This window comes from Thalassophryne amazonica, chromosome 8 (assembly GCF_902500255.1).
Source record: "Thalassophryne amazonica chromosome 8, fThaAma1.1, whole genome shotgun sequence".
Taxonomy (NCBI): domain Eukaryota; kingdom Metazoa; phylum Chordata; class Actinopteri; order Batrachoidiformes; family Batrachoididae; genus Thalassophryne; species Thalassophryne amazonica.
In genome coordinates this window covers 68,362,841-68,385,975 of record NC_047110.1, presented here as the reverse complement: position 1 = coordinate 68,385,975, position 23,135 = coordinate 68,362,841, and the positions used below count along the sequence as shown (strand labels likewise).

Below are 23,135 nucleotides of genomic sequence, written 5' to 3'. Positions count from 1 at the left end.
TTGTGCAGGGTGTCCCATGCCTCTCGCCCAGTGACTGCTGGGATAGGCTCCAGCCACCCCCACCCCCCATCTGACCCTAAATTGGAATAACTGGCTATAAAAAATGAATTAATGAATCAGTGAATGAAGGAAAATTGTCTCCCTACATACAAATTAAAATCATGGGAGGTATAGAAAATAGGTATAGAAAATGATGGCTGCTTATGGTTTCAAAGTTAGCTGAAAAGCTAATCTGCTCATGGAAAAAGCTTGAACATTGCATTAAAATAATAGTGACACTACAACATTGTGGGTAAATGGTACACATTCACACCAATGTGAGGGTGCTGCCATACAAGGCGCTCACTACACACCAGGAGCAATATGGGATTAAAGACCTTGCCAAAGGGCCCTTAGTGATTTTCCAGCCAGGCTGGGATTTGAACCGAGGATCTTCTGGTCTCAAGCCCAACACCTTAACCACTAGACCATCACCTCCCTATGTAGGAATGTTCATTTGTAGACTCTCTAGAATGTTGCTGGGAGGTTACTGAAAATGGACCAAGAATCTGCTCCTTCATTGTGATTGAGATTGTTGGAGCCATGATGATCAGTGACTATAGATAGATAGATAGATAGATATGTTTTCCCAAAGGGAAATATCAGTTGTCATAGCAACCAGGTACCTCAAAAAGATAAAAATAAACAATAAGAAAACCTGAGGTAGAAACACACAGGAGTGCAGTGGATCTGATGTCACAGTTTGAGTGTGCGTTAATTAAGGAGCAATGGTGTTATAAGGCATGTATTGTTACATGGTATTATGTGGAATTCAACAGATAAATAGTAAATAGTATCGGCTTTTTAGTCTTGTTCAGAGACCACAGGTAGCAGAGGCAGATATATTAAAGCATCTGATGGCACTGCGTAGGAATAATCTCCTGTACCGTTCCCTTTGGCAGTGTGGTTGTATGAGTCTGTTGTTTAATCTGCTCTTAAGATTGTCCAGTGTCTTATGGAGGGTGTGGGAGGCATTGTCCTTAAATGCCAGCAGTTTTGCCAGCATTCTGTCCTCAACCACCTCCTCCAGGTTGGTGAGCTTGAAGCCAACAGCAGACCCTGCCTTTGTAACCAATTTATTTATTTATGATAAGGTAATGTTACTGTATACATGGTATGGCCATGCTTAATTAGACTGATCTGTAGCCATATTTCTTAATTTATTATTACATGTATGTTTTTGCACACATTCCACTAATGTGCACACAACATTGCGAACCATCCTTACAGGACTCAAAGCAGTGAGCGTTGCAGTGGAAACTTGCAAAACCAGTGTCAGGTTTCAAAAAACAGTCTAATTTTTTTAGTCTATTAAACATACTTAGCCGACTACAGTTAGTCACCAAACATTATCCATCTAATCACTGCTTCACATCGACAGCTAAACTTGTAGATTCGTCGTCGTATGTTAGTCGATGATTTTCATGGGTATAGCAGCCTTGCAAGTGTCGTTGCCAAGAAATGCCTCCAATGCGCAAGAGTTGTCGGCTGTTGTCATGAACTATCCAGCCTTTGTTTGGTTAACTAGCTTTATTAACATTTACGGACACATACAACTCCAGAACGATGTGCTTAGCTCTTAGCCTAGCAGTTCTTCTTCTACACTTCCGTCAAGCCTTTTTGTGCACACAACACTGCTCAGCTTAACAGCGACACCCAGTGGCTAATATGAGAAGTGTCACAAACACATCATGGCAATCGTCTGCTACAACCATTGCTAAAAGTGGAGGAAGCTCTCCTTTTGGAGGAATATGAGTGACGTAGGGATGCTCGAGTGTTCCATCAAGTAGTGATATATGATAGCCGCCATTTTTTTTAGGTAAGACACTGAAGTTTTGTTGACTAAAATAAGATTAGCCTCCTCTGTACCAGGCTAAAAACTTTAGTCGGGTAACGCAAAACTAACCGACTAAACACTTTGTGCAACGACTAATGTCAGAAGATGAGTGAGTTTAGTTGACTAAGCAAGATTAGACCACTTTATGAAACCAAGCCCTGGACGCAACATTTTTTTCCTGTTAAAACTGAACCGCGATCTACAAGCAACATTGCATGTTCCCTCCGTGTCAGCTGGGTTGGTGTTACGTGACTGGGCACTCTCTTACCTCTGCCCGTTCTGGGCCACACTACTCTGAAGCCCCCCCCCCACCAGTCATCATTTGCAATTAAGTTAGCCGAGCTGTCTGATGCAGCGTGCCACCATGTGCCTTATTGAAAGCAGCTCCCTCTCCTATCTTTATATCTTTAGGCACTGGTAATAAGGTAACGGATTCAGACATTGACAGATGGCCTCTGCTTGCCTCTCAGATGTGTATAATTATGCCACTAGTGTCTGCTCTTTTCCACTGTGGCAGGCAGCACGAGGCTTCTCAGGGTACGGCTGGTAGGAAACGCTGTGACGGTGGGGTCTAGCTTTAATATACATTACAATGCATTATTTATCAAGCAGGCAGACCGGTCCGAGCCTTTTACACCATATGCATCCTGTAATGCATTATCACTGCTGTGGTTTCTGCTTGGACTGCGGGATGCTTGCGTAGTGCTTTACCAGGAATACTTAGCCATTATATCACTCAGTCCCACAGGCCAATTTTCTGACCTCCACGCTGCACGCCGTCCACATTTCTACCCTGTTTATGTAGATTCATGTATGCATTATGAAGTGTGTAAGGTGTTCAGATTTTCATGAGAGATCACTTTTCTGGCTCGTGTTAACCAAGTGGTTGGGAATGAAAAAGTAAACTCTTTTTTTTTTTTTCCCCCACACAGAAAGATAACTTTCCCTCTCGAGTGAGAACCAGAATGTTACATATCAGGGAGAGAAATGGATGGGTTGTGGAAAAAAACTCTGAAAAACTTGTCATTGTTTCCGAGGGCTGTAGGTCGCTTGTTTTGAATGTGCATTCTCATCAGCCGACTCCTTTGCTTTTTGAAGTTACCTTCAGTTTTTCTGCCAACGGCTGCCGTTTTTTTTTAAAGCAGAGAGTTTCTAATTGGCTAATGTAAGAATAAAGAGAAAAGTATTTCTTGCACATTTAAACAATGCTCTCGTAAACCCTCATAAACATTTTCATCAGCGAACGAAAATACAAACAGGAAATTTAGATTTTTTTATTTTTTTGCTGACTCCCTGCTTGTTTATCCCACAGTAATGAGGCTAGGATCTGTGCTTTTCAAGAGTTTGACAACAGCATGTCCCCTTCTCTGAGAAAGAGAAAATGTGACAGCTAAAATCTTCATAAAATAACGGCCTTAGATGTGCTTTCACTAAGGACTGAGTGAGATGAATGTGCTATACATCAGCACTGACTGCAGAGGGGTCAGCCAGTAGTTCTTTGCTGCACACACCCAACGGGACCTGTAGATGGTGCTACAGCACTGCTGGAAATGGGACATACGTCTTCCAAAAGGAACCAATCGTGGGAACAACTCAGGGAGTTAAAATCCTGTATTCTGTTCATTAGACGCAAGTTCTCCCATTAAAAAAAAAAAAAAAAAAAAAAAAAAAAAAAAAGCCTAAATGAACATGCAGTTGCCATCCAAATTAGTCTGTACAATTTTGGTTTAGATGAAATGGTTGAAAGTTGTGGTGGTGGGGGTCATTTACACTTTAAAGCTGATTTCCAGCTTTGCTGTCATTAGTCTGCTTTAAGTATTTAAGTAGAATTAATATTTTAACATATGAGGTACCTCATCTGTCAGGAGTGGAGACTAGAAAGAAACCTGTATATCTTCTGCGGGTATTTGAACCATTTTCTTTTTGACACTGCCAGGTAGCGACCGCTTTCGACTTTGTTTGACAGGCTGTGAGATGCTGATTGCCTCACATCACACACTGTAAAGATGGCATTTGATGAATGTTTGATGCGGTGCAGCTGTAAACACACTTGGCAGCTGCAGCCGGTGCTTTCTTGGGGTTTTTTTTGGGGGGGGGACTGATAGAATTGTCTCACCCCACCCCCACCCCAACCAGTTGAGGGCAGGACGGGGTCAGATCTGGCTTCATAGGTCTCGGGAGACCACCTGTGTAGTGCCAAAGCATTTTTGGGGGGGCATTAAGTAGAACACTAGCGCGGCCACGATCAAAGCCGTAATCAGAGTTGTCATAATTGTTCTTGTAACGCCGTTGCTGGAAAACGAGAGGCTTTGTGAGCACCTTGCTGCGTTTCGGCGTGGTCTGTTTTTTTCTCTTATTATTTTATTTTGGTTGGAACAGTGGAGGCATTTGTACGCGCCTGCAAACTGTCGTCTTGCTTCTGCTTTGCATCTGCTTTCTGTGTGTTTGGAAAAAGTTGGAGGCCTTTAGAGGAGCGGGTGTCTTCGGTCTCACGGGGGGATGATGCTTACCCTCCCTCATGGCCGTGGGAGTTCTCACACAGGCTGTGCACGGGGAATGTGTCTAGACCAAATGGAAGGACAGTAGTGATGGCCGTTCATGTGTATCTGCGGTTTAGAAAATAACCCAAAATCCATTAATTATTAAGTGATACATGCAAACAACTCAGCAATGCCTGATGATTTAAAATTATTTAGCTGCCTAGAGTGGCTGCGTGTCAGCTGATAGCTCTCGAGATCGGCTGAATGCGAAGTCTAACCTTGAAAATGTCGCCTTATTAGTTTGTAAAAACTTTTTCACTCAGGCTGTAAATGCGTTGTCATTTTTTGTGTTTGGGACATTGATTTCAGTTTGAGAATGCATTCCATTCAACTTAAGTAACGTTCAAGTGTACTTCAGAATACATGTGCTGGCACTCGAGGGAGGAAGGCTGTTTCTGTGCACGCGTTGTACTGTTCTGTATTGTGCGCTTTCAGCCTAGCTGAAGTACGCTCTGTGTTTCTCCCCTTTATGTGTCGCACCGTAATGGCCGCCTTTAACATACACATCACCTTCCGAGCCACAGACGACACCTTTCCCCAGGCAGCTGTGCCGGCGACCTACCCGCCCATGTGTGGCCGCTCTGAAGCTGGATTCAGCCCCAGCGTGTTAATGTGTGCATGAGCCGAGCTGACAGGGAGGGAGAGTCCGTGCCACTCCCCTCCCCACCTCCTGGGAGCGGGAAAAGGCTCACATGGCAGATCTGTCATCCCCAGGAGGTTGCTCAGTGTTAACCGCTCCGACACGGATTAAACACTAGTGGCGGTGCCGGAGTGCGGGGTCAGTGTAGCGCCGCTTGACAGGCACCACACGGCCCCCCGTGATTGCCCCAGTCCAGCCTCGTACTCGCGCTGCTCTGGCCCTGGCATGTGTCAGACAGGCGTGGAGACAACGGCCAAAGCTGGCCCTGTGAGCAAATGCTAATGCATCGCCTTGCACAGTCTGGCTTCGTCAGTGTATTGATAAAGACACGATATGTTACACTGCACTGTGCAGGCAGCTTTGTAAGATGTGGCTTTTTTAAAATCACAGAAATATCAGTCAACACTTACATCACACCAATTAGATCAGAGTGACAGTATTTGATACTTTTTTGTGGTGTTGTTTTGTTATAAAATTACTTGTGGATATAATTTTTCATGTTGATATCTAATTATGACCCCCAAGACCCATAACTGGAATAACATGTTTCGAAAATGGATACATTACTAAATTTTATTTGGTATCAATACACAACAAAAGCATATAGCAAAATACATAACTTGACAAATAAGAAAATATTAATTGCCAAAGTGGTGGGCACAGTTCAAATCATCAGCTAAAACCAAATTAGCAATGCTAACAAGGATTAGCTTTTAAGCTATCTTAAAAAATTATCTTAAACTAAATTTTGCTGCAGCCAACTAACATTTTTTTTTTAAATAAAAGTTTCAAAGTAAAAAATGTAAACCCTAAATATCGTACATTTGTTCATTTTGGAGTTTCTATACTAATGCAATAAATGTAATGGACACTTTGCATGAAGACAACAAGCAACACTTTGAGGGGGTAGAGGAGCATAGGTTCAAGAACAGATTAAATACATTAATTACATGATTGAAATTATTTTCTATGATTATTTTTGGAGTATTTAATACATTCTGATTAATGAACTGTAGGTTGAATGTAAACTTCTGTTTAATTTCATTGTTCATGTAATTATTATGAACACCTTGATTATCATCTGAGCTTGGTATGCTAAACCTTTATTTGAAACGTCCATGTTGAGGCTTCAATATATTAAATTTCAGCTCTTTAGGCGTGTTTTTTTGGGCGTTTTGGAAAGGGATAAACAAGCTAAAGTTGTATAATATATAAACGTTAGTGGTTAGCAGTAGCTTCAGAAAAATATGGTTAGTGGTTTATCAGCTCAGCGTGATCACAGTTATTTTAGCAGCTATTGAAGCTAACTTTAGTTAGCTTAGCTAGACTTGCACATTAATTCTAGATTGTATTATACTCCAGAACTACTACAAGTGATTTAGCCAAGCTTACGAAAAACGACGGCGCCCCATTTCTTTTCCTCTGAATTGAATACAAAATTCTCACTCTGAGTTTCTGTCTCCTTCTTTCACCTCTCTCTCACTCTCTCTCTCTCTCTCTCCCCCAGTTGATAGACTGGAACGTATATGTGAAATATTTATCAGCGTTAGCTCAGAGCACCGCGGCTGCCACACCACTCTACCTGCCCTGAAGAGAAATCTTATCTGCACTTCCTCTGCCGCTGACACCCCCTGAAAGCCTGTCCCCATACTGGCCCAAGCTCAACACAAATTACATGTCTCATTGCTCTGCGTTTACAGCTACTTTAAAGCCTGCCGCCTCTGTCCCCGACACGAACACTCATCCAGACTCTGTTTCAGCCCAGCAGAAAACAAATAGACCTGCATGAGCTGAGCGCCTTGTGTTTTTCATTCCTGATTAATCTCTTTCATGGTTTTAATTGAAGAAGTAATACTGATTAATTTCACTGTCCTTGTTTTCACCCCCAACAGTGAACAACGCTATTGGAATAGAGATATATACCTTAAAAAAACAAAAATTTTACGCTCAGGTGAAAGCAGCATGGAGTCATAACTAAAAAAGAAACAAGAGAAAAAGATACATCAGAAGGGCACATGTTTATGCATACAGCCTCTGGTCCAAAGAGCCTGGTGCAGAGCGATGAGATACAGGTTTGAGGTGGTACAACAAAACCATATCCGTGCATTGGAACACCCCCTCCCTCCTTGAGCATCTGCCAACCCCCTTTTAATGAAAGTTGCTAAAGTTGATTCAACGTGCACCTTATGAGTTGCAAGATTTTTAAATGATGAGTCACAACTTTTTTTTATCGCCGTGTCCACGTTATCTGCGACAGCGTCATCAGTGTACGCAAGCAGTAGTTGCATGACAATAATGTCAATTTGAGAGTTTGTAGTATGAGAGTTGCGCAGAAGGCAGAACAGATCTGACACTGTCTGGAACTGAACTGGTGAGTTATTTGTGATTTATTTTTTATTTGTGATGAAATGACATGAGGATCCCTGGGTACCACTGGAATGACTTTCTATCAAATGAGCATTTACTAAGAGAGACGAAGATGAGGATTATCACTTGCATTGTGAGGAAGTGTTAGCTGTGACATTTTGGCCATAAGTGGACTGCATTTATATAGCACTTTTCCATCTGTATCAGACACTCAAAGCACTTTACAATGATGCCTCACATTCACCCACTCACACTCACACACCAATGTCAGGGTGATGTCATGCAACTAGGGTATTAAGGACCTTGCTTAAGGGTGCTTAGTGATTTTTCGGTCAGGCTGGGATTTGAACGGAGGATCCTTTGGTCTCAAGCCCAAGGCTTAACCACAAGACCATCACATGTTGGCATACTCTGACTAAATCATCCAGGTGTGACAGGGCCCTAAGTGCCAGTCTGCACCTCACTTTCAAATGTGAGAGTGATTGGGGCACGTTTGATGGCCCAGCACGCAGGTGCCTGAGTGTTGAGGTCCACAGCAGCTTGAGAAATGCTGCAGATAGACGGTTATTTTAGAGATGTGGGAATGTCTGCCTGGGTGGTTGCCATCCAGAATCCATGCTGGTTCCATTGTGTTGTGGATGCGGCAAAGTGCAATACCAGCACATGTTTCCAGACTTGACTTGATTGAAATATATGGAGGTGTGGGCATTCCAATGAACACAATAGCAACGGCACTCATGTATCTGCCTACCCCGTCCTCAGCCCTGGGCATTCCGACATGCGAGTATGGTATTACTGAAACAACACTCGCATAACAAAATTGGAGGGCAACATGTCATGTGTTGTATTGAAGTTCCTGAATTTGTCACGTCCAAGAAAAGTTTTGTCGTTTATCCAGCAGCCAACCTCCCTGTAGTGAGCAGGTCTCAGTGCTCTTTGGGTTACGTGTTTCATGAAAACTATCTTTAGTGATCCTCAATAGGCAAGAGTATGAATTCGTCTCTGTTAACAAAGGCTTTTCCAGCTTTGAGCGGAAGAGGCGGGTTGTTAAGCAATCCTCACACCTGGCTGCCTTTGGTGCCGATTTTTCCAGAGCAGCACCTGGGAACAGCTTCTGTTTGCGTGTTGTTTGGCATAGCTAAGTGCAACTCAAAATTGAGCTAAAATTTGAGTCCGTTCTGAACATGCGCTCAGAAGGATTCCCGGCCGTGTCGGCCACTTTTCATTCCACTCCAGGCAGCTCAGTGCAGGCTTGAGAACAAAGTTTGTTTTGTGAAGTATGAGTTCAAATTTAAAATTAAAACTGTGACAGAAAGCTGAACATGTGACACTGAAATGACAAATAATCATATTAAAATAAGAATCATGATTTTCGGCTTTAACACCAAAACGTCTATAACTTCTGTGTCACATACAATGTGTGAACTTTGAGACTTTTGAATCTGTACTCAGATATACAACCACAGGATTGTAAATTTATTCCTGAACATCATTTTGCACAATCAGGACATTTCTGGAAGTCCTGATCATGTAACTGTGGAAGCAAATCATTTCCGTAATGACCGGGATTACAGCAGCGGTGGAATAACACATTTTCACATTTTGTTATTGCTACTGAATACTTTATATCCTACTTATGTCTAAACTGAAATACTTCATTTTGTTTCACTGAAATGTTTGAAAGAGAACTTTCTGAATTTATTTGGTTTTGAATTGAACTTTCTGAAATTCTCAATAGTCAGTTTCAAGGTGTACAGTTCATTTCCAGAAGCTTTATTTCCATCCGTTCACCTCATCCATTCATTATCCGAAACCGCATACCGGTACTCCGGTGGGGGTGGCGAGGGGGTGTTCTTATTTTAGGATTCTCCAATTCATGGAGAATTCACTTCGGTGATATTCAAAAGCTGTATTCAAGATTTTCAATTTTGAGTAGCTAAGATAAGTTTAGTAAAATAATGATGCTAAAATTCTGATCAGAACATAAGTTATTCTTGGAATCTTAATTCTCAATATAAATTTTAAAACATAATACTGGCAGTACAGTATTTGGAATCACACAACGTGGATCTGAAGCATTGTAAAATAGTAAAATTCAGACAATGCAAATTTTGGGTGGTGGTTTTTCAAACTCACATATTTTGGTGAACCATCAGGTATTCCATGTACTTCTATTCTACTTGTATATAACTTCTAAGGAAATATCTTTTATATTTAAAGGAAATAGGTCATTGGGTATTGCAAAGACTGTGTCCGTCCGTCTGTCCATCTGTCCATCTGTCCGTGCTCAAGTCCAGTTCTATTACTGCCAGACTCACAGGAAACATTCTTGGGACACAGATCTTGGGACAAATTCAAAGATGGCTAACCTTGATCTATCTTAAGAGGTATTTTAAGAGGTTAAAAAGTCACATTCTGTTTCATTTTATTCTTTTTGTTCGTTTGTTTTTTTTATCAGTGGGGGTGCCAATCAGAGTCGAGCTAGCTGTAAACTCTGTTTCATTTGTGTGTAAATATAACTTCTTTGTCATATGTTATGTAAAAACTAGCGAGAAATAAACACTTCTGAAAGTGCTGTTTTCGGAACATGATAACACCTCTGGAAGGCTTTACAAGACATTTTACAGATGTTAGCATGGTGACATCACAGGCTGGTCTAGCTAGCTGCAAACTCTGTTTCATTTGTGTGTAAATATAACTTCTTTGTCATATGTTATGTAAAAACTAGTGAGAAATAAACACTTCTGAAACTGAAAATGCTGTTTTTGGAACATGATAACACCTCTGGAAGGCTTTACAAGACATTTTACAGATGTTAGCATCGTGACATCACAGGCTGGTCTAGCTAGCTGCAAACTCTGTTTAATTTGTGTGTAAATATAACCTCTTTGTTATTTATTATGTAAAAGCTAGTGAGAAATAAGCACTTCTAAAACCGAAAACACTGCTTTTGGAACCTGATAATACCTCTGGAAGAAATTACAAGACATTTTGCGGATGTCAGTGTGCACACTAACGTCTGCTAACTTTTGCTTTTGTCAAATGCTCGTTATGCGTACATGCACGCCCTCCTGCAGATGTCATTAAAAAATAAATACTGTTTATGATTGATTGATTGATAGAGGGGCCAATTAAAGAGAGATACCAATTAAAGTTAAATTATAAAGAAGACAATGCTCATACGGCCGAGGGTATTTTAGCATTGCATTATATTTTTTATAATACTGTAATTTTATTATTAATTGTTAATCTTCTGAGCAGTATACACACAAATAAATCTTTTTTAAAAATTGTTTAAAGATGATGTTTTCTGTAAGTTGGTAATTGGTTTATCTTGTTCATGTAAGCAGTTTCTTTTAACTGCTCCCATTTTTTTTCCTTCAGGTGTACATAATAAACAGGTGGCTTTGAGCTGTGGAGGCCTTCTGCTGGAGAGGCAAGCGTGCTAACTGCTTCTGCGGTTTGGTTTGTTCACAAGCGGGGGGGGGGGCGGGTTACATTTGAAATTTCTTGAACATTCCAATTTTCATTTTCTGTAGACCACGATGAAGAAAAGAAGATCAAACACTACATTTTTGTAACTTTTTGCACAATGTGATATGCATCCATCCACCAGTGAGCATTCTTTGCTCTGTGTTCTACTAGGAGGAAATTTCCTCCTAGTAGAACACAGAGTAAACAGCAGTGTAGATATTGCCAAAAATTAATTATGTCTTTAAGTTTGTTTAATAATAGTATTTTTTTTTTTATCTTAACAGTAAAACAATTTACAAGTTTAATGTTACTGTGTGACCCTGCAGTCGGCGAAGTTACAACAAAGCTATTTATTTTGCTGATGTTTTTATTTATAATCTGAGATCATTTGGCAGCCTTAAGAGTCTGGTGGTAAGCGTGCCAGTCAGTAGTTTGGTTGGTGGACTGCACCGCCCCCCCTCCTCCATTAATCAATTTACTGGATGGTAGGAACCCTTATAGAGGGTGTTTTTGTCCCTTTGTTCCTGCTCCGATCTCTTCTCCCTCTCCTGGGAGAGTGTGGGTGGTGGGAGCTGCCATGCTTGCTCAGCTTTAAGTTATTTTATTCACACTTTTAATTGCTGAGTGCTTTATTATTAGGTGCTGGATTGTGCTGGCCAGGGGATCTGCATGCAAAGGCGCAGGAATGCATTTAGTAGAATCATATTAATGGCACAATAAAACAAACCTGTCAGGCTGTTCTTAACCCCGCTGGCAGAACTGCTGTGCCCAGGGTTGCCCCCTTCTCCAAGCGCTTACAGGTGGCTAAGGAGAGTGCATCTCCATCATCTACTCCACCGTGTGCTAATAGTTTTATTAATCCATTCTTTTTTCCACTCCCTAGGCACCCCGTGCATAATCATACGGACATTTTTCAGCTAAATGGTGTTTGTCAAGGGAGGGTTCCTACATTAGAGACACTCTTCCCAGACATACATACTAACACTTGTTCAATTACAAGTTGTTCGTTATCCAATTCTACAGTGTGCAAACCTAAATGCTCATGTATGTCATTAATTACTACCTTCTCCTCTTGCTTTTCTTTGTCGCTTTACGTCTTTTGTTGGCCAAATAAAAGACTGTTTTAGTGCCCAAGCAACAAATTAGCATTTTGCTGAAACGTACGCTTTACTTGTCACACCTAATTTGTTGACGGTAAAAAATACGCATTCATGAAATCAATACCGAAATAGAGTCAACCTTGATGGCAATTAAAATCTGGATTATTTCTTATATGAGTTTACAGTTACATCTAAAATGTTGCGTTTTGTCCAACATGTCCCTGAAATCACTTAGATTCTTCATAATAAAACATAAACCACTTACCGGGGAATTAGTTCTGTCTATTTCACAGAACCTCCGGAGAATGCGGAGACAAGAGAACGCTGGAATCCTGCCTCTGCTCATTACTGTTGGGTATTTGACGGTGAAAGTCTTAGTTTGCGCACCTGAGTGAAGGAATCTGAGAGTTTTTACCAGCTGTTTCTCTCCATCATTTTTTATTAGCGTTTTAAAAAAGAAGCATGTAAATTCTGAACACATGAGCTGACACACCATGAGGGAAGAATTGAGAAGATAGTTCTGACAGATTTGGTTTATACCCTCATTTAAGCTCTCAGGTTTAGACACAAGGCATTGTATTTCTGTAGGCTTTTATCTTGTCCACTGAGCCAGAACATGGCAAGCAGAAATTTGCATTAGTGGGCGATTATGAATACCTGTGACAGATTCTCTCTGCCGGCTCCCTGGGCGGAAATGAATTGGCTCCCTCTGTTGACTTGCACAGGAAGACAGAGACCAAGCAATTAGACTTTAGTGGTTAATGTAGCGGCTTTTGCAGGGAGGGCAAGGAGGTTCAACATTCCTGCTGTGCTCATGTCAGTTTCCAGGCACATTTTCCCCCCAGTTTCTTTTCCTTTTTTTCTACAAATCCCGTGAATATGACAAGCTACCTGTCCGCCAGCCAGCTGAATTCCTCTGGGGTGAGAGGAGCGTCGCTTTAGAATCACCTCATGGGAACTGAGGTGACAACACATGACGTAGGTTATTCATAACAGAGAGGAGATGTACTGCAGCTACTTCTGCACATCATGCATATTCATTGTTTACCTTTTATTCGGAATTCCCAAGCAGTACTAGTTTGTGGCTGCACTCCTACCCCAAAAATACAACACATTGTTTGTTTCTTAACCATGATAAGCCCTTTCCGTGTCTGCGTCGGCTTCTGCTCAGTCACATGGGTATTGGTATTGAACGGTAACAAGCGGTGCAGCGGTGAAGCCCAGGGCAGTTAAGCCATCATGTTGTTTGCATTACTCATGCTTCACGTTTCCCTGGTGGCTATTTGAACCTAGTGCTGGTGTGGCAGTAGGTAGACTGGCCCCCGGAGCGTCGTGCTCGGACTCTACGTGGTTGCTGTGACAGGAGCAGCCTGCTGTTTACAGCAGGCCTGCTGTTAAGGCCTTAAGGCCCCCGTGCCTCACGTCCTGTCTCAGGCTTAACTTGAACATATTGTTCTGCACCATGCCGCCTGCAGCTCTTTGAGCCCAGACTGTGCAGTGATGCACAGTGCTGCTGCTCCTGCATAGGATGTCGGTATAATTATAAGGAAACTTTTTTGAATAACAAGCTTGAATAACATGTTCTTATAAACACAAATATAACTCATGCATACGATTGTCAACTATGGAAATGTTGTGTATATATGAGAATGAGATATAATCAGCTCCATAAGGTTTTTTGGCTCTGTGTACCACCCAAATGGAAGTGAATTTAAAAAAAAATCAGATCATCTTTAAATCAAGGGGTTTAACACAAATATCACATTAACCAGTTCAGAATTGTATTCATTTTTATACACAGTCCCTCCATTTTCAGACCCCTGGACAAAATACATATAAGGACTTTTATTTATTTATTTATTTTGAACAAAAATCATTACTTTCACACCCAGTTTCATTTGTCAAGTCACAGGATAGATTTCCGTGTCAGTGAATATGTGTTGAACTTCATTTACATCATTCAATAAGAAATACAAACAGGATAATACTGTATGGTAACTCTGTCTGGAGCAGGTAGTTCTCAAAAACCGAGTGAACGTGCAAGAACGTGACTAGTGAGAGAAGCCACCAAGACGCCCATGCCAACTCTAACAGAATAACAGGCCTCTTTCACTGCGACTGGAGAAACTGTACAGTGCTTTTTGTTTGTTTTTTTTAGCATCGTGTTATACAGTTTGATGGTGGAGTGGGACAGAGAAGGATTTTCTTAAAAAGAATAGAAATATAAAAATTTGGCTATAGTTGTCAGAAGACACATTTGACCTGTTGAGGTTTCAAATCCTGCAAAATCTCACAGAACGTTAAGAGAGTTCGCCGCTCTGCGAGATGTCCGTAACATTGAGAAATGCACTGAGACGCTTTGATGAGGCAGCACTTTAACCACACGGACAACAGCATAAATATCGCAACATAAAACTGTTTGTATATTGTGCCTAAAACTCTTGTGAATATATTATCTGGGTCTTTAGACATTGTTAGTGTGTTTCTTTTATGTAAACATGCCAGAAGCTCAGCTTGTTTGTCCGGTTATTTTCAATGGGATTTGCTGTGAGCTGCGATCGCTTCCTGTTCATGTCGTTCTGGGGGAAAGTGAAATTTGCTCTTTAACGCCCTGCTTATTGTCCTTTACAACACTGTCCTATTGTCCTGTTTGTTCCAGAGTAATATATATATAATGTCTGAAATTCAGTTTGTGTTTATGAAGTTCCACGCAGATTAAACAATATTTGGAATATTTGTTTTAGCAAGTTTTCAGGGCCTCATGCATGCAGTCTCTTATTAATGTGATGAAAAGCATAAAAAAAAAATTATATTTTGGTCGTATAATCGTCATTGGCAATTGTCGTCATGTGGATTCTCTATATTGTTTAGACTGCAGTAACTCTCTGGCGCCCAAGGGGTTATGGGATATCTCAATAAGGCGAATAGGAAAAAAGATTTCATGACACATGAACATTTCCAAGTCACTGATGATGTCTTGGACTTTATTTACGTTAAGAATTAAGAAATACAAACCATATGGTGTTGTAAGGTCAATCTGTCTGGAGCAGGCAATTATCAAAAATTACATGACTGAGCAAGACAGGGACTAATGAGGGAAGCCACCAAGACATTCAGACAAATCTGAAGGCATTACAGGCTTCTGTGTCTGTGACTGGAGAAACTGCATAGCCCAACCTTTGTCTGTTGGACCACCATACAAGAAAGTATTGTTAACCCTCTTGAATTAAAACTGAAAGTCTTCACTACAAGCGCATCTTGATTGTTTCATTTCAGCTCCTGGCAAAATGACAAAACTTGTCACTGTCCAAAAACTTATGGACCTCAATATATTTGTGGTAAAGGAAAATGGACCATATGTTGGGTACCTTTGCACACAGTCACACAATAATAGATTTTTAAGACTCAAGTTGCTGTGGGGAACTTTTATGTTTCATCCCTGTCAGTGTGACGATGGCGTGATCCTTCTCATACATTCTTGATAATTTAAGTTGAAGACAGACTCATTAGGCTGTCACTAAATGGGCTTAAATGCAGCCATCCAATTAGTGCTCTGCTGTGAAATGCAGTGGGTGTTGTGCAATGTGCTTAGCACCACTCCTTTACAGAATTATGAAGGATTACTCATTCAGTGTGATCCATCTTATTTCTACCAGGGGTCTTGGCTTTTCTCGGTATCATCGCCACTGAGGGGGTAAATTGTTGCAAATGCTTCTCCAGTTGCCATATGTGCCTCGTCGGAGAGCCTTGCCGCTTCCGAATCTAAGAGGATTTGATGTGCTAGTTAAAAGACAACACACCATTCCTATCCATGTCATACTTTCTGTTCAGCAGCAAGGCACTCTGCCAGCTCACTGTTATCACTGTATATAAATAGGATTTCAAGATATTAAAAGTTTTCCCTGAATGTCTGTTACTTTCAAACCAGTAAGAGTAAAATCTGGTGCCATCGGCTTTAAATCTCAGAGGCTTTATGGTCTGTAGTGCTTTTCATGAGATTTAGGAAGTGGTTAAATCCATTATACATTTTGTTTTGGGAACAGACTGGGTAAGATTTGAAAGCTGGGTGAGAGTGTTACTTTGTGACGTGCTTTGGATTACGCTGTCAAGTCCTGTCTTCTCAGATCTTCCTGTTGACGGTGTGGTACTGGGAACTTTTCATGCTGCCCCTGTTCCTGCTTCTACTCATTGGCTGGAACTATGTGCACCTGTCTGTTTGGAAAACCAACTATAACCAGGACCAGGTAAGCTACGTGCATTCTGAACACATCAGCCTTCATCCTGACATGCTTGTAGACACGCAGCGATATGACAGTAGTTTGGTCTGTTTATCCACAATTTATAATTCTTTTTGTTCCTTGCGATTAGCAGGCGAGTTTAGGATTGATGGAGTTGGATATTTAGTGAGTCAGTGAGTGGGCCTGCAAAAATTTCCATCAAGCACTTTGAGATTTGTCTTTTAATGTAAAGTGCTTTATAAATCAAATTCATTATTATTATTATATTTCACACTGATATTCTGAAAGATGTAGGTGAAGACCAGTGAACCTTCTGTTTTGGGCCATGTTGGCATCTTCTAACACCCAAAATACAGATAAGACTAATCGTAGGATCCGGCGGCCCACGGGAGGCCAATGCAACACTTTTTTACCCTCTCATTTTTTAATACATCGAAGTTAAAGATTTAAGATTTCTTCTGTGCACAAAAAAGGCTTATTTCTATCCAATTTTGTCCCAAATTTGTTAAAATCCATGTTGGTGAGCACTTTACATTTGCCAAGATATTCCATCCACTTGGCTGGCATATCAAGATGCTGATTAAACAGCATGATTAGTGCACATGCCTGCGTTGGATGATCACAATAAAAGTCCAACATACAGTTTTATCACATAACACAATGCCACATATAACATGTAGCCAAGCCAGACCAAGTTTGCCACATCCGGCTTCTTCACCCAATAAAGATCTTTTTTCACCTTTTCAAATGGCCTTTTCTTGTGACCAGTCCAAGGCAGATCTATGCAATAATCATGCTGTTTAATCAGCATCTTGATATGCCACACTACCCAGGTGGATGATTATTTAGCAAAGATAAAGTGCTCACTAATGTTTTTTAACGACTTTTTGAACAAAATTTAAAGGGAATTAACCACTTGTGTTCATAGACATACTTCAGTACATTAAAAATGCATGCAAAAACAAAAGTGTTTATATTTTATTGAAAAGATTGTTGAATAGATTCAATAGAACTTTTTAAACTGAAAATGCTAAAATACACAATTGTTCCAGTTTTAAATGTCCCAGTGGCTTCCTATAGAGATCATCTACATCCACTAACACTGATGTCAGTGCGATTCTAAGCTATAGAAACATATTGACGATGTGCTGTAAGAAGGAAATGAAATTAAACTATACATTGTAAGTGGCGTTGCTACCTGGTGTTTAATCAGCTGTAAGCTTTTGATCTGCCACTGTGACGAAGCTCAGTTGCTGCTGTCTGAGAATTACATAGGAGCAGAGATGAGGCGAAGCACGCAGAATGATCGGGCTGAATGAATCAAAACATGCCTGTATTGGGAAATCCTTAACTGACAGTACATACATATACTCAACAAAAATATAAACGCAACACTTTGGTTTTGCTCCCATTTTGTATGAGATGAACTCAAAGATCTAAAACTTTTTCCACATACACAATATCACCATTTCCCTCAAATATTGTTCACAAACCAGTCTAAATCTGTGATAGTGAGCACTTCTCCTTTGGTGAGATAATCCATCCCACCTCACAGGTGTGCCATATCAAGATGCTGATTAGACACCATGATTAGTGCACAGGTGTGCCTTAGACTGCCCACAATAAAGGCCACTCTGAAAGGTGCAGTTTGTTTTATTGGGGGGGGATACCAGTCAGTATCTGGTGTGACCACCATTTGCCTCATGCAGTGCAACACATCTCCTTCGCATCATCCGTGAAGAGAACACCTCTCCAATGTGCCAAACACCAGCGAATGTGAGCATTTGCCCACTCAAGTCGGTTACGACGGCGAACTGGAGTCAGGTCGAGACCCCGATGAGGACGACAAGCATGCAGATGAGCTTCCCTGAGACGATTTCTGACAGTTTGTGCAGAAATTCTTTGGTTATGCAAACCGATTGTTTCAGCAGCTGTCTGAGTGGCTGGTCTCAGATGATCTTGGAGGTGGACATGCTGGATGTGGAGGTCCTGGGCTGGTGTGGTTACACGTGGTCTGCGGTTGTGAGGCTCGTTGGATGTACTGCCAAATTCTCTGAAACGCCTTTGGAGACGGCTTATGGTAGAGAAATGAACATTCAATACACGAGCAACAGCTCTGGTTGACATTCCTGCTGTCAGCATGCCAATTGCACGCTCACTCAAATCTTGCGACATCTGTGGCATTGTGCTGTGTGATAAAACTGCACCTTTCAGAGTGGCCTTTTATTGTGGGCAGTCTAAGGCACACCTGTGCACTAATCATGGTGTCTAATCAGCATCTTGATATGGCACACCTGTGAGGTGGGATGGATTATCTCAGCAAAGGAGAAGTGCTCACTATCACAGATTTAGACTGGTTTGTGAACAATATTTGAGGGAAATGGTGATATTGTGTATGTGGAAAAAGTTTAGATCTTTGAGTCCATCTCATACAAAATGGGAGCAAAACCAAAAGTGTTGCGTTTATATTTTTGTTGAGTATTTTCCACACACAACGAACACACAGGAATTAAGTGACTGGAAACCAAACTTGGGTGCAAGAAGGTATTGAGCCACACAAAACCAGAGTGCTTGAAACAGAATTAACCAAGTGAGGGATGAGCAAACTATTCCACTGCAAACTACATATATAGAGAATGCTGTGAGGTGTTGAATAAATCAAAGAATATAGAGTCTGGCTGCTGTCGCATTGCGTACCCTGTGGATATTGCATCAACTGCCATTCCGCCATAACAGAATCATTTTGGGATGGCTGGTCTAGCAGTGAACAACATACATAATACGACCAAATAGTAATTGAACGAAATGCGTGTCTACACTCTGGTGTGCATACCGTAACAGCTAACAAGAAATTCATTGCATTGCCGTAAACCTTCTAGAAGTGCAGTTTGTACAGGCCTTACAATAATGTTAGTGCAGGAATGTCTCGAATTACATTTAAGAATTGTAGTTACTCTATTTCTCACACTGATAAATAATGATGCCATTCAGTTATGCACTGTACTGTATAAAGATACAGTGCACCCGGAAAGTATCCACAGCATGGATGAATGGACAAAATTCTTGTTTCTTCCGCAAAATTCTACACACAATACCTCATAATGACAAAGTGAAAAAAGTTTGTTTTTTTTGCAGATTATTAAAAAAAAAAACAAATTAAGAAATTACATGTACATAAGCATTCACAGCCTTTGCCATAAAACTCAGAATTGAGCTCAGGTGCATCCTGTTTCCACTGATCATCCTTGAGATGTTTCTACAGCTTAATTGGAGTCCACCTGGGGTAAATTCAGTTGATTGGACATGATTTGGAAAAACAGACATCTGTCTACATATACAGTCCCACAGTTGACAGTGCATGTCAGAGCACAAACCAAGCATGAAGTCAAAGGAATTGTTTGTAGACTTCTGAGACAGGATTGCCTTGAGACACCAATCTGGAGAAGGGTACAGAAACATTTCTGCTGCTTTTAAGATTCCAATGAGGAGAATGGCCTTCATCATCCATAAATGGAAAGAGTTCAGATACACCAGGACTCTTCCTAGAGCTGGTCACCTGTCTACACTGAGCGATCAGGGGAGAAGGGTCTTAGTAAGGATGGTGACCAAGAACCTGATGGGCACTTTGTTAGAGCTCCAGCATTCCTGTGCAGAGAGGAGGACTTTCCAGAAGGATAACCATCTCTGCAGCAATCCACCAATCAGGCCTGTATGGTAGGGTGGCCAGACAGAAGCCACTCCTTAGTAAAACGTGCATGGCAGCCCACCTGGAGTTTGCCAAAAGGCACCTGAAGGACTCTCAGACCATGAGAAACAAAATTCTCTGGTCTGATGAGAAAAAGATTTAACTGTGTGTGAATGCCAGGTGTCCCAGGTGGTGAAGACAGCACAGAGGATTGTACAACCCCTGGCAAAAATTATGGAATCACCGGCCTCGGAGGATGTTCATTCAGTTGTTTAATTTTGTAGAAAAAAAGCAGATCACAGACATGACACAAAACTAAAGTCATTTCAAATGGCAACTTTCTGGCTTTAAGAAATACTATAAGAAATCAGGAAAAAAAATTGTGGTAGTCAGTAACGGTTACTTTTGTAGACCAAGCAGAGGGAAAAGGAGCCATGATTCATGTCAGTCCACTTGGTGCAACAGCTCTGCAAGGTGTGATCACTCCTTTTTAGATGCAGACTAATGAGCAGATCTGATTTGATGCAGGTGTTAGTTTTGGGGATGAAAATTTACAGGGTGATTCCATAATTTATTCCTTAGAATTGAGTGAGTCCATATTTTTTTCCCTCTGCTTGGTCTAAAAAAGTAACCGTTTCTGACTGCCACAATTATTTTTCCTGATTTCTTATAGTGTTTCTTAAAGCCAGAAAGTTGCCATTTGAAATGACTTTAGTTTTGTATCATGTCTGTGATCTGCTTTTTTTCTACAAAATTAAACAACTGAATGAACATCGTCCGAGGCCGGTGATTCCATAATTATTGCCAGGGGTTGAAGCTGAGCTCCTGGTTTCGCAGACAGAACAGTCCCCTAAAAATCGGTTTGCCCTGCTTTCACTGAGTATGCACCATTTGGGACCACAGCAGCACGTCTGAGACGGACTCTCTATACCCAAAGCGATCAAAGGCATAATGTGATTATTAACCATCAGATGACAAGGTAAAACCTCATAAATCATTCTAAAGTCAGTTTTAAGCAGAAATGAGGCGATAACTGGCGAGTTGTTATTGATGCTCTGAAATGACGTAGGTGCTGCAGCAGCTGCTGTGCGCTCTGATCGGTCCACCATCTTTAATCATGAAATAATGCTGAATTTATGTGGAAATGATTGTTCTACAAAATCTTCAACTATCTGTCACTGAGCTAGATGATGACTGGAGTGCAGTTTGAAGCAGAAACGAGGTGATAATCAGTGAATTGCTGGTGACGCTCAGAAATGATGCTGCTGAGCTCTAAAATGACGCATGCCCAGTGAAGACAGGGTGGACCAATTTTTAGGGGGGACCATTCTGTCTGCGACACCTGACATTGATTCTGCGGAAGTTGAGCGGTTGCAGAGGAAGGCACGGGCCATCTGCAAGGAAAACAGCCACCCAGGATGTTCCCTGTTTGCTCCCCAGCCGTCGGTGAAGAGATACCGCACTATAAGGACACAGACTAATAGGCTAAGGAACAGCTTTTTCCCCAGAGCTGTAGCCTCCATCACTCCACCCTGCCCCCCTCCCACAAACACAAACATTCATTAATGGACAATCAACATGTGCAATCAATAATACAGCCTGTTTACATATCTAAAACTATCCTAACTCAACTAAGCATTAAGCACCTTAATAATTTAGTAAGCACCTTTTTTCATATTAAGCAAGTCTTGTCATCCTGTGAAGGTGTTCGTTGTTTGTTGTGTTGTTTTTTGTGTATAGCTGTTTGGAAAGTGCCACCAGAATTTCATTGCAGAAATGCAATGACAATAAACATCTGTTCTATTCAATTGTATTTGTTGTGTGCACATGAAGGCTGAGCTACTGAACTGTCACGGCCCATGCCCGTACATATGTTGACACTGGCGGTGTTTCGGCTGTATTTCCAGTATGTTGTGTGGCTGCTATAACCAGCGCTAGCATTTAGTGAAGTGAAGATCAGAAAACTGACTTGTTGTAACTGGATAGCAGTCACATGACTTTCTGCAATGGCTAAAATGCTTTTTTTTTTTTTTTAAGTGTGTTTTTCATGTCTGTGACCTCTTCTTTAGAGACAGCAACTACAATGAAAGGTGTTCATTATTCACAGTTGCCGGTATGATATCAGTGTGATTGCCTACAGGTCACTTCTCTATTTTTTGCGGCCATGCTGCTAAAAATAGGCCCCAAGCGAAAGTTTGAGAACAGCTGCAATACAAGACACGACGCTTCCCTCATCAAAGATGTAACCTGTTAGCAGGGCTGCCACCACGCACCCACAATGCATCTGGTGTATAACACACCAAAGAAGAAGACGTGTTTTCAGCCTGTTAGCATACCCTAGCATTTTATTTCTGTCTGCTTACATTCACCTGCATTTTTAACAGTTGACATAAACAACAAACTCCTTGAACTTGTTGCAGTTCAAACAACAATGTGAAGCAGCAGAGCTGACAGTTGGTGGGGGGGGGGCATGCACACGTGTCAGAACACTTACCTATAATTAATTTCTCTACCTCGGCTAAAGGCAAAGCTAACATACAGCAGTGCAGTAATGAAAACTGGCCTTTAGATATCAGGCAGTGCAGAACAATTTTAAAAAGGATATTGATGGCGTGAAGTGGCAATGCAAGAATGAGTTTGATTTTTGCTTCATTTTTACATTACATTATTCAAATTGTATGAATAGACCTATCATCTATTCATGTCATCCCACCACATCTTTAAAGGCAACACAATGTACAGAGCAGTATCTACTCTTATGGAAATGATGTTTGCCCTACACTTCTGTGAAGGTTAATGCTGTTCACACTTCTGGCTGCCACATGGTTTCGCTGTGTTGTAAGCCTTCTCACTGACCGGCCGGGGGCCTGACCTTTTCTCGCACCCTGCCTGAAGCAACATCCCCTACCCTGTGATTGTGTTTATGGCTGCTGGCAAAGATGCTATCCATGGGCAAAGTTAAAACCTAAGCTCACCCTCATATCCAGTGTGGAGACTCCGTCACCCCTCTGCGACCCTCTGGTTGGCAGTGACACAGATCTGTTCTCAGGCAGTGTCACAGTGTGCAGCACAGCAGGGTCAGGGATGACTTGATATAAACTGATCTAGGCAACAGCATCCAAATTAAATGCATTTTTTTCCTTTTCTTTTTCTGTTTTTTTGTGTGCTTATGTTGTGAAGAAATGAGATTGCTTTGGTGTGACAGTGCTCTTGTG

The 23,135-nt window shown here is 41.2% G+C and overlaps 1 protein-coding gene across 4 annotated transcripts in view; it reads left to right on the top strand.

Moving 5' to 3' along the window:
- The window catches only part of mctp2a (multiple C2 domains, transmembrane 2a), a 79,347-nt gene that overhangs the window by 36,732 nt on the left and 19,480 nt on the right, over window positions 1-23,135 (top strand). For 3 of the 4 annotated variants that reach the window (XM_034176555.1, XM_034176556.1, XM_034176554.1), the window contains exon 18: window positions 16,122-16,241. In XM_034176555.1, coding sequence (XP_034032446.1) covers window positions 16,122-16,241 — 120 coding nt within the window. Of the gene's footprint in view, window positions 1-10,807; window positions 14,592-16,121; window positions 16,242-23,135 lie in introns of those variants that run through there. The other variant, XM_034176557.1, reaches the window with a different exon arrangement.